The sequence below is a fragment of the Pseudophryne corroboree genome, chromosome 6, assembly GCF_028390025.1.
Source record: "Pseudophryne corroboree isolate aPseCor3 chromosome 6, aPseCor3.hap2, whole genome shotgun sequence".
In the NCBI taxonomy this organism is placed as follows: Eukaryota; Metazoa; Chordata; class Amphibia; order Anura; family Myobatrachidae; genus Pseudophryne; species Pseudophryne corroboree.
Window position 1 is genome coordinate 424,045,048 of NC_086449.1, and position 12,346 is coordinate 424,057,393.

Below are 12,346 nucleotides of genomic sequence, written 5' to 3' on the forward strand. Positions count from 1 at the left end.
GTGCCCCCGAAACGGTGGCTTAACGCCGCCGTCTAGACTCCTCCCGCCCAGCGACCGCCTCTGCTTCAGAGGCGATCGCTAGGCAACGACGGATGGCATGTGCTGGCGCACTGCGGCGCCGGCACATGCGCAGTTCTGACCCGATCGCTGCACTGCGAGAAACTGCAGCGAGCATTATTCCAACTTGTTTGTAGTACCGAATCTGGACGGTTCGGTAAGACCAATTTTGAATCTAAAATTGTTGAACCCATACTTACGAGTGTTCAAATTCAAGATGGGAGACTCTGAGAGCGGTGATCTCAGGTCTGGAGGAAGGGGAATTCCTAGTGTCTCTGGCTATCAAGGATGCGTACCTTCACATTCCGATCTGGCCGCCTCATCAGGCTTATCTACAGTTTGCACTGTAGGACTGTCACTACCAGTTTCAGGCCCTGCCATTTGGCCTCTCCACGGCACCGAGGGTATTCACCAAAGTGATGGCAGAGATGATGTTTATACTCCACAAATAAGGAGTGAATATAATTCCGTACCTGGACGATCTTCTTATAAAGGCGCCGTCCAGGGAGAGGATGCTGGACAGCATTGGTCTCTCAACCAATCTTCTCCTGGATTCCGGGTGGACTCTGAACCTTCCAAAATCTCACCTAGAGCCAACACGGAGGCTTCCATTCCTGGGAATGATACTGGACACCGAGTCGCAGAAAGTGTTCCTTCCGTTGGAAAAGGCATTGGTAATCCAGTCGATGGTTCTGGATGTCCTGAAGCCAACCCGGATATCTGTGCATCTATGCATTTGCCTTTTGGGGAAAATGGTGGCCTCTTATGAGGCGCTTCAATACAGAAGGTTTCACACAAGACCCTTCCAGCTGGATCTGTTGGACAAATGGTCTGGATCGCATCTTCACATGCACCAGAGAATCCGTCTGTCGCCAAAAGCCAGGATCTCCCTTCTGTGGTGGCCACAGACTTCTCACCTCATCGAGGGTCGGAGGTTCGGAATTCAGAACTGGATCCTGTTAACCACAGACGCAAGCCTCAGAGGTTGGGGAGCAGTCACCCAGGGGGTGCAGTTTCAAGGAATATGGTCAAGTCAGGAAGTCATCCTTCCAATCAACATTCTGGAACTCAGGGCCATATACAACGCCCTTCTGCAGGCCTCATATCTTCTTCAAGATCGGGCCATTCAGGTTCAGTCGGGCAATGTGACGGCGGTGACGTACATAAACCGACAGGGCAGAACGAAAAGCAGATCAACAATGTCAGAGGTGTCAAGGATTCTTCTCTGGGCGGAAAAAACATTGTGGCATTGTCAGTGGTCTTCATTCCGGGAGAAGACAACTGGGAAGCAGATTTCCTCAGCAGACAAGACCTGCACCCGAGGGAGTGGGGCCTTCACCCGGAAGTGTTCAGGTGCTTGACACGTCGATGGGGATATCCACAGATCGACATGATGGCCTCTCGCCTCAACAAGAAGCTAAAGCGGTATTGTTCCAGGTCTAGAGACCCACAGGCAGTGGTGGTAGACGCTTTGACGACTCCATGGGTCTATCAGATGGTGATCGTGTTTCTTCCACTTCCTCTGATCCCAGGAATTCTAAAAATAATAAAAAGGGAAAAGGTTCAAGCAATACTCATTGCTCCGGACTGGTCAAGAATGGGCCTGGTACGCGGACCTACTGGAGATGCTCCTGGAAGATCCGTGGCCTCTACCTCTTTGCGAGGATCTTCTGCAACAGGGCCTGTTCGTCTGTCAGGACTTACCGCGGCTACGTTTGATGGCATGGAAGTTGAATGGCTGATTCTAGCCAGAAGAGGAATCCCTAAAAGGGGGTAACATCTAAACATTACCAGCGTATTTGGAAGAAATACGTCTCTTGGTGTCAGAGCAGAAATTATTCTGCTGTGGAATTTCATCTGGGACGTTTCCTGCTTTTTCTGCAAGCAGGTGTGGATGTGGGCCTACGTCTGGGCTCCATAAAAGTCCAGATTTCAGCCTTGTCCATTTTCTTTCAAAAACAATTGGCTTCTCTCCATGAGGTCCAGACGTTCTTGAAAGGTGTTCTGCACATCCAACCTCCTTTTTGTGCCTCCCACGGCACCTTGGGATCTCAATTTGTTGCTGCAGTTCCTCCAATCGGACTGGTTTGAACCATTACAGGAGGTGGACGTAAAATATCTTACGTGGAAGACCGTCATACTGTTGGCCTTGGCTTCAGCAAGACGTGTGTCAGAGCTGGGGGCTTTGTCTTCCAAAAAGCCCCTATTTAATTTTCCATGAGGACAGAGCTGAACTCAGAACTCGTCAGCAATTTCTTCCTAAAGTGGTGTCTGCGTTTCACATCAATAAACCTATTGTGGTTCCGGTTATCACCGACACATCTGCTACTTCAAAGTCTTTGGATGTTGTGAGGGCTTTGAAGGTATACTTAAAGAGGACAGCTCGTCACAGGAAATCTGATTCGCTGTTCGTTCTTTATGATCCCAATAAAATTGGGTGTCCTGCTTCAAAGCAGACAGTTGCACGCTGGATCAGGCTCACTATCCAGCATGCTTATTTCACGGCAGGTTTGCCGGTTCCAAAATCTGTACAGGCCCACTCTACTAGGTTGGTGGGCTCTTCCTGGGCGGCTGCCCGGGGTGTCTCGGCTTTACAGCTCTGCCGAGCGACTACTTGGTCTGGTTCGAACACGTTTGCTAAGTTTTACAAGTTCGATACTTTGGCTTCTGAGGACCTTCAGTTTGGTCAATCGGTCAATCAGTTCTTCAGGAACCTCAGCACTCTCCCACCCGGTTTGGGAGCTTTGGTATATCCCTATGGTACTAAATGGAACCCCAGTATCCTCTAGGACGTAAGAGAAAATAGGATTTTAATTACCTACCAGTAAATCCTTTTCTCGTAGTCCATAGAGGATACTGGGCGGCCGCCCGGTGCTTCGTTCTTCCTGCACTGTTACTTGGTTAAGTATTGTTGGTTCAGCTGTTGCTGTTCCTGTTTAAAGTTCGTTCTTCCTGCACTGTTACTTGGTTAAGTATTGTTGGTTCAGCTGTTGCTGTTCCTGTTTAAAGTTGGGTTAGCATAGCTTTCCTCTGTTTGTGTGTGCTGGTTCGGAATCTCACCACTATCCTTTATATCCTTCTCTCAAAGTATGTCCGTCTCCACGGGCACAGTTTCCTAGACTGAGTCTGGTAGGAGGGGCATAGAGGGAGGAGCCAGCCCACACTATCAAATTCTTAAAGTGCCCATGGCTCCTAGTGGCCCCGTCTATACCCCACGGTACTAAATGGAACCCCAGTATCCTCTACGGACTACGAGAAAAGGATTTACCAGTAGGTAATTAAAATCCCTACTTTTTTCATTGTGTTTGAAGTGTTATTTCTTAATTTGCCTATGCCACAAGAGTATAGAAAATAGCAGTTATTTTCCACAAACTATGCATTTGAGACCTGGACAGAGATATTTTGAAATGTTCTAAAGCTGGTTACACAATAGACATTTTTTTTGAATGATAACGGCACATCATTGTGATAATCGTCCAGTTTGTACGCACAATATCATTAACGATGCGTGCTCCCGTGGGTTGTTAACGATATTGCCTATCGTCTGTTCATGCATATCAATCTGACGATATCGTCAGAAACTGCATGTTCGTGTTTTGTGCAGGATGACGTCACTGAACGATCTCATTAGCAATGTCGTTCAGTGTATATGCACTAAGTCATTTGCCCGGGAGTTCAAAGGCTCATGGAGCATATCGTCTAGTGTGTATCCAGCTTTATTTTCAAGGACATTTCTGATACTTCAGTGTGGTTGCAAAACGGGGGCTGCAGAGTAGTGCAACTCTGCCAGAGGGAAGCCCAATAACACTGACTGTACCTCCAAATGCTGCTTCTTATTGCTGGGAGTCTGCAAGAATGGAAAGCTCACTGATGATCAGCTGGGTGTACATCACGGCTGCCACCAGGACAAAGCATTCAGCCGCACTCCTGCTGTATCTGCTCGCCCCCCAGAATTATGTGTCACTGTCAGATAGAGTTTAGAGGGCATGCGCAGGTCTCTGGGCAAAACACCGGGAAAATGGCTGCTGCATCATTTTCCTGGTGATTTCTGTAGCGTTGCTGCTCCCAACACGGGACTCTGGAGGGTAAGTATTGACAAAATGGATGTGGGCCCCCTTGGACCGATATGCTTCGCACACACTGCACCCATTATAAATAAGCCGGTGCTTAAGCCTACCAGTTCAGTTTACTCAGTTTCCAAAGTGGACACATATATGCATTTTTCAGAGTTGGCATCAAGAGGCTGCAAGCATTCTGCAGATGCATTTTGATATGTCTATTGCAAAGGTCAAAGCCAGTGTTTTTGTGGGACCACAGATTAGGAAGATCAGGCAGTGTAAGGAATTCACAAAATGTTCGCTCAGAAGGAGGAAGCTTGTGTGGACCAGCTTTATTGCAGTGGTTCGGGGCTTCCTGGGCAATCACAAAGCTAAACAACTTCTGCACAATAAGGTGCAGTATGTCTCTCAATGTACAAATTCTTGATGCTCGTCTTGAGAAATTCAAGGAGAACATGGAAGCGTACTCTGAGGAGCAAGGCGCTTCCACCAGGATATACTGGAGTTTGAACACTGCTACGAAGGACAGTATAACGAGAACATGATGGGAGACTACATCTGGGGCATAATTCGTGAAAGTGATATACTATATAGTTGTACAGTGCATCCGAAAAGTAGTCACAGTGCTAAACGTTTTACACATTCTGTTGTTACATCACATGTACATAAGTATTCACAGCTTTTGCCATGAAGCTCATAATTGAGCTCAGGTGCATCCTGTTTCCACTGATCATCCTTGAGATGTTCCTACAGCTTTACTGTGGTAAATTGTTGATTGGACATGATTTGGTAAGGCACACACCTGTCTACATAAGGTCCCACTGTTGACAGTGCATGTCTGAGCACAAACCAAGCATGAATTGTCTGTAGACCTCCGAGACAGGATTGTCTCGAGGCACAAATCTGGGGAAGGGTACTGAAAAATATCTGCTGCTTTGAAGGTCCCAATGAGCACAGTGGCCTCCATCATCCGTAAATGAAAGAAGTTTGGAACCACCAGGACTCTTCTTAGTGCCGGCCGGCCGGCCATCTAAACCGAGCGATCGGGGGAGAAGGGCCCTAGTCAGGGAGATGACTATGAACCCGACGGTCACTCTGTCAGAGCTACAGCATTCCTCTATGGAGAGAGGAGAACCTTCCAGAAGGACAACCATCTCTGCAGCAATTCACCAATCAGGCCTGTATGGTAGAGTGGCCAGACAGAAGCCACTCCTTAGTGAGAAACACATGGCAGCCCGCCTGGAGTTTGACAAAATGCACCTGAAGGACTCTCAGACCATGAGAAACAAAATTCTCTGGTCTGATGGGACAAAGATTGAACTCTATGGCGTGAATGCCAGACGTCATGTTTGGAGGAAACCAGGCACCGCTCATCACGAGGCCAATACCATCCCTACAGTGAAGCATGGTGGTGGCAGCATCATGCTGTGGGGGATGTTTTTCAGCTGCAGGAACTGGGAGACTAGTCAGGATAGAGGGAAAGATGAATGCAGCAATGTACAGAGACATCCTGTATTAAAACCTGCTCCAGACCGCTCTTGACCTCAGACTGGGGCGATGGTTTATCTTTCAGCAGGACAACAGTTCTAAACACAAAGCCAAGATATCAAAGGATTGGCTTCAGGACAACTCTGTGAATGTCCTTGAGTGGCCCAGCCAGAGCCCAGACTTGAATCCGATTGAACATCCCTGGAGAGATCTGAAAATGACTGTGCACAGACGCTTCCCATCCAACCTGATGGAGCTTGAGAGGTGCTGCAAAGAGGAATGAGCAAAACTGCCCAAAGACAGGTGTGCCAAGCTTGTGGCATCATATTCAAAAAGACTTGAGGCTGTAATTGCTGCCAAAGGTGCATCAACAAAGTATTGAGCAAAGGCTGTGAATACTTATTGACATGTGATTTCTTAGTTTTTTATATTTAATAAATTAGCAAAAATCTCAAAAACACTTTTTTCACGTTGTCATTATGGCGTATTGTGGGGGTCATTCCGAGTTGTTCGCTCGCAAGCTGCTTTTAGCAGCTTTGCACACGCTGAGCCGCCGCCTACTGGGAGTGAATCTTAGCTTATCAAAATTGCGAACGAAAGATTAGCAGAATTGCGAATAGACACTTCTTAGCAGTTTCTGAGTAGCTCCAGACTTACTCGGCATCTGCGATCAGTTCAGTGCTTGTCGTTCCTGGTTTGACGTCACAAACACACCCAGCGTTCGCCCAGACACTCCTCCGTTTCTCCAGCCACTCCCGCGTTTTTCCCAGAAACGGTAGCGTTTTTTCACACACTCCCATAAAACGGCCTGTTTCCGCCCAGAAACACCCACTTCCTGTCAATCACATTACGATCACCAGAACGAAGAAAAAACCTCGTAATGCCGTGAGTAAAATTCCTAACTGCATAGCAAATTTACTTGGCGCAGTCGCACTGCGGACATTGCGCATGAGCGACTAAACGCTCCGTTGCGAGAAAAAAATAACGAGCGAACAACTCGGAATGACCCCCAGTATGTAGAATTTTGATGGAAAAAATTTATTCATTCCAGTTTGGAATAACAAAATGTGGAAAAGTGGAGCGCTGTGAATACTTTCCGGATGCACTGTAAATCTCTAAAAGCTAATTCTTTTTGTGGTAATGTTGTACAACTTTGTTAATTTTCATACATACGTTTATTTTTTTTTTCTCACATTATATAAAAGAAATGCAAATTCCCCTTTTTCTTATCTAAAATAGGTAAATTTCAAAGTATAAAATGTCCAGGTCATAAAAGAAAAGTTTGAGGAGAATACCGTTTTTCCATTGATGCCATCAGCTTGAGGGCAGGCCAGTGTCAGATCCTGTCCCCAGTTGCTAACAATAGACCTAGACCCATGTGAGAGGAGATATAAGTGAAGAGGTTCTTTTGTGAACCTGGAATCCACCCTTTAGTTGATTTATGACAGTGTTCTGCTGAAGTTAGAAAATTGTTCATGGGGAAAAAAAGAACTGAAAATACAAAATGGGGGAAGTGACAAAATGACAGATAATAAGAGCTGTCCCTGAACAAGGGGATACTTGTATTCTATTTTCTCATTGGGCTCCCCTGCATACTGATCACATTTAACAAAAATATTTGTTGCAGAAAACTGGGTGGCACTAAGGTGGCCACATATACTGTACACTTTGCACTGGAGCCTTTGCCTTCCTTTGGCACTGGGCTGTGGACCAGAATTAGGCATTCATGGTGCCGTAGGAGGCGATGGCAGACACTGGTGCAGCAAATGAAATCATAATAACAAAAATAACCAAACTACTTTCCGGCATTCAGTAATGACATTCTCATTAAAAAAAACCTCCCCTCTGCCATGTATGATGGCATGTTCTGCCTCATCCAGTGTACATAATGCTTGTTGCTGTATTCCTCACCTTTCAGTCTCTTCAATGTTTAAAATTTACCTTTGGACACCCTGCAATGTTGATGGATGTGAGCATCTTACAGCAAAATGCTATGGTTTTCAGTGTGTTATTTGTTGCCTGCAAACAGTGTGAAATATCCAGCAGTTCTAAATCCCTTGATTGATGGCAAAATTTCTGTTAATTGACAAAAAGACATTATTTAAACACGTGAAAGCACAGTTTCTTTTTGTTAGACTGAGTGACACAAGAGAAATAATACATTATACATATTATACATATATATATATATATATATATATAATTTGTATTGAAGCATTATAGATTGTGACAAACAGTGAAACTATTATTTAAGCATAGACATTCCCAGAATGTAAAATAATTGGTTCAAAACATGTTAGTCACAAAACAATTGTATTGAGATAATTGTCTTTTATGCAGGAGAAGGTATGTACAGGAGCTGTAACTAGCCGTTGGGGGAAAATGTCCATGGGATTTTATTTCAACTGAATGAGAGGGTCCTCCGTTACTAATATAAGTACCGGGTTCAGAGATGGCCGCTTCTGCACCGCGGAAATATGGTAATGCATGCAGGAGGTGCCTAAAGGAGAAGTTGTGCTATTCGCTGGTGTTCAGGAATTCCACCCCCAAAAAATGCCCATCTGGGGTAAATGTGATATAGTTGATTAAGGCCTGATTCGGAGGTGGAGGCAATGCCGATGTTTACCCAGCTGCGTGATTATTTGCTACTGCACATGAGCAGAAAGTCCAGAAATCCCTGCGTCGTGTGTTATTCTGTAACTGTACAGCTCCTTATGCTGTTGTGTAAGGGATCGCTGGCTGGGAATGGCAAGGCAACACCATACGCATTTATTGGTGGTGTCAGGGCTTGTACATTCTGTTGCACTCAAGTACAGAAAGGGAAGGATAAATATAGCATTTGCATATTACCACAGCCTCCAATCTGGAAAAAACAAATGACAATAGCATTTTGTAACTGCCGCCACCTCTGAATCACGGCCTAAATTCTGTTGTGTATAATGTCTGACCAGTGAGCATCCTATAAGCAATAGTAAAGGTCAGCTTCCCCTGAATTATACTTAAAGTATCTGTTGTTAAGCTGGGTACATACTAGACAATATGTTGTCTATTCCATTGGATTGAACTGATATATAGGGTACATCAGTTAGAGTGTACCCGCTCTGGCGCTGACGATGCGCACTCTTGCGTGTTGTCAGTGGCGTCATCCGTCGGTCCTATATGCAGGACTGATGGAAGACCATGCTAGTGAGGGCCATGTTGCCGAATGCAGCATGGCTGCCCCCATCGCTCCACTTGCCGATTCCGGCTTCCCTTCTGGTTCCCGTCGCCCAGCTTTAGATGTATTTGGTCACACCTTTGGGATGATAAATAGGCGTCTAGGAAAGTATAGAGAAAAATGGTCATCCCTGTCGGCCCCTCGCTGTTGGGATCTTAATTCCTTTGAGACCATTTAATAAAAGTAATGTAGCAGGGTTGGCTTAAATTTGTAACAAATTCACAATATTGGAATCAAATGCCCTGGTCTTCCGCACAGCAAAGAGGTTCAGGCTAAATACCATGTAAGAGGCACTGAAGGCATCTAAACTTAAAAAGATTGTGAGTTTACCAGATGTTGTGTGGAAGCAACTACTACAGTAATGTCCGCTTCTAACAAAGTCCAGTTAGTGCTCAGTAAGAAAGTGTGGTAATATGGACTTTATTCTCCTTGCATTTATCTTAACTAATGTTTGTTAAGATTGTGATGGGATGGTAAGAAGCCAGTTGCTGTGGATTTTATTGGGTTTAACGAGTAAAGTGATATAGATGTTAAATGAGTATGACTATGTATTTCCTGCTATAATTCCACTAATGTGGTTGCTACATGATGATGTAAGAGCTTATAGTGGCAATACCAAGAAAACACAAGCAGTTTTCTAAAAGTTGACGCCCTTGTAATTCCCCAAGTTCCCATTATATTTATCTAACCACACAGGGATCGAAAACTTCTCTGACATATTTTGAAGTGAGGCAGTTAACAGCAGCTTTCTTTCATTTCCACATTAGATATTTTACATAATTACACAAGACACTGCTAAAACTCTAATCCATGTTCTCATTTTCTCCCGCATTGATTATTGCAATAGTCTCCTAACTGGTCTTCCCAAAACGAGACTCTCACCACTACAATCCATTCTGAATGCAGCTACGAGGCTAATCTTCCTTGCTAGACATTCATCATCTGCAGATCCGCTCTGTCAGTCCCTCCATTGGTTACCTGTATTCTACCGTATTCAATATAAAATACTTTTACTCACACACAAGGCCATTAACCAAAGTACACCAATGTACATCACTTCGCTTATCTCAAAATATCTCCCAACCCGACCCCTTCACTCTTCACAAGATCTGCGTCTCTCATCCACACTCATTACTCGCTCCCACTCACGATTGCAGGACTTTCATCGGGCTGCACCCACTCTGTGGAATGCCCTACCATATACAATAAGACTCTCATCTAGTCTCCAAACCTTCAAGCGTTCCCTGAAAACTCACCTCTTCAGGCAAGCGTATCAAATTTCAGAACCGCCCACATAATTCATGAACTTTCCTATCAAATTGCATCAACTCTGCACAGTCCACACATATCCTCACATGTCTTCTCGTTCTTCACTTTCCCTTCCTCTCGACCCCAGTTCATCATTGCTGTATGACCATATCATACAGCCCACCAAGAACCTTTGCAATCTGGTGGACAACTATGCAATAGATAGCACCTATCCTTGTGTATCCATGCCTATTTCCCTATAGATTGTAAGCTTGCGAGCAGGGCCTTCCTACCTCTATGACTGTTTGTTATTACCCAGTTTTGTTATATCATTGTTATTTCCAATTGTAACGCGCAACGGAATTTGCTGCGCTGTATAAGAAACTGTTAATAAATAATTCCGAAATAATATCTCTCATCAAAAGTCCTAGATTGCTGGCATGAAATATGTTATGTGCCGTTGCTGTGGCTCACAGAGCCGGCGGGTCCCGAGACACTACATCACACCAGCCGCAATGGCTGATGGTCCCAATGGTTGCTAGGCATCTGGGACTCTCTGTGGTCCGCACTGCCTGTTGGCACTGGCTGTTACTAGCAGCCAGGAAGCTTTCTCTGTATGTACAGCTACTCACCTGCAATAAAGTTAATTGTAAGGAGCCTGTCTCTGCACGTGCAGCTACGTAGCTGCAGTCTAATGAATTGCTAGAGGCCTGTCTCTGTTCTGGGGTTCTGATTTGCTCCCTAAACAGTTCATGCACAGTCAGGGCTTTGGTGCATTTCCGATTATAGCTTCTACATGCCAGAAGATAATTGCCCGATTTATTTTGCCAAAAACCGCTCCGAAATTGTCGCTTTCTTTAATAAATTAGGTGAAGAACATGAATTTAACCCTATTCCAAATGATTTTAGTTAAAAAAATTCTTATTTAAAAAATTTTGCGACCATCGGAAACATTGCGACCATCGCTGTTTTCATTTTGAAAGCCGGGACAGCCTCCAGGTATACAAGGGGGGCCTGGGGGTCCCTCTGACAGCAGCAGCGGAGGGAAGTTTCCCTTCCCCGTCGCTACTAACACTCTCATCCTGCGACCAGGTCAGACAGAGCACTTGCAGGCATGGTCGCATCATTCGGGCCCCCTCCTCTCTGCCAGCTGCACTGAGAGTCTGAGCACTAGCGGGCGTGTGTGGTGTGGGGCCCCCTGGACTCAGGGCCCATGTGCACTGATCCCATTATAAATACACCAATGCTTCTGTGTCTATATTTACATGTCTGATTTGGCACCGCTACAGATACAACAGGGCAAATTACTTAGCCAAGGATAAGGGCATAAATGCTTTTCTATGAGGATTGTGACATTCAGCTTCAGTGTTTTGTACAATTAGAAAAGATGTGTATCTCTCAAATGCACAAAACAATTAAATTATTAAATTTGTCCATTAAACCAATCTCTAACATTTTGTTTCAGTAAAGAGAAAAATGTCAGAACCTGATCCGTATATCTGCATCAATTACCATCTGGCACATACTACATTAATTACATCTACTGTATTACATGTTTCCTGCATGGTGCTAATAAAACCTGTACAGAAAATCCAGCTGGCGTTCTTATTCCAGGCAATGGATATGCTCACAGCTGCATGTACATGCTAATACTTGGACTGCTGAAAATGGTGATGGTAGTACTGATATTTTCATCTTTTTTTTTTTTTTAAATCTTAAACAGAGCAGAAACAAAACAAATAGAAAATTCCCTCATACACGAGTTTGCATTCTATAAAATGTACAGATTTCTGTATTTTGTTGCCAAGATTTTCTCATGCAAATAACAGAAGCTGTTTTCATCTCATAAGGCTTAGGATAAAAGCTCAGTTAAACTGATCTGGAGCATCATAATATCCTGAGGATCTGATCTCTATAGCAGTGCTTTCCAAGTGTTCATGGGAAGCAGAGCCGGCCCTAACCAATATGATGCCCTAGGCAAGATTTTGGCTGGTGCCCCCTAGCACCACTGCTGGTTCTGCCTCTGACCTTGACCTCTTTCCCAGCACCATCACCCCTCACCTATAGCAGTCCTTGTACCCCCTATATTTTAAATAGGAATAGTTCGCACATTTGAAGCACAGCCCAAAAAGGGGCATCTTCTTGCTGGGAAGGGGCATGGCCACACAATAGTAACCCCAATTCCAATTACGCCACACAGTACTTGTTATGCACACCAGTGCCTGCAGGAATGTACTGGTGTTTGAACTGTTATACACACCAGTGCCTGCAGGAATGT

At 44.8% G+C, this 12,346-nt stretch overlaps 1 protein-coding gene across 3 annotated transcripts in view; it reads right to left on the minus strand.

Annotated features, from left to right (window-relative positions):
- FBXL13 (F-box and leucine rich repeat protein 13) overlaps positions 1-12,346 on the minus strand; it is a 656,615-nt gene that overhangs the window by 32,860 nt on the left and 611,409 nt on the right. For all 3 annotated transcript variants that reach the window (XM_063926996.1, XM_063926997.1, XM_063926998.1), the window contains exon 19: positions 7,545-7,679. In XM_063926996.1, the coding sequence (XP_063783066.1) occupies positions 7,545-7,679 (135 nt within the window). The remainder of the gene's footprint in view (positions 1-7,544; positions 7,680-12,346) is intronic.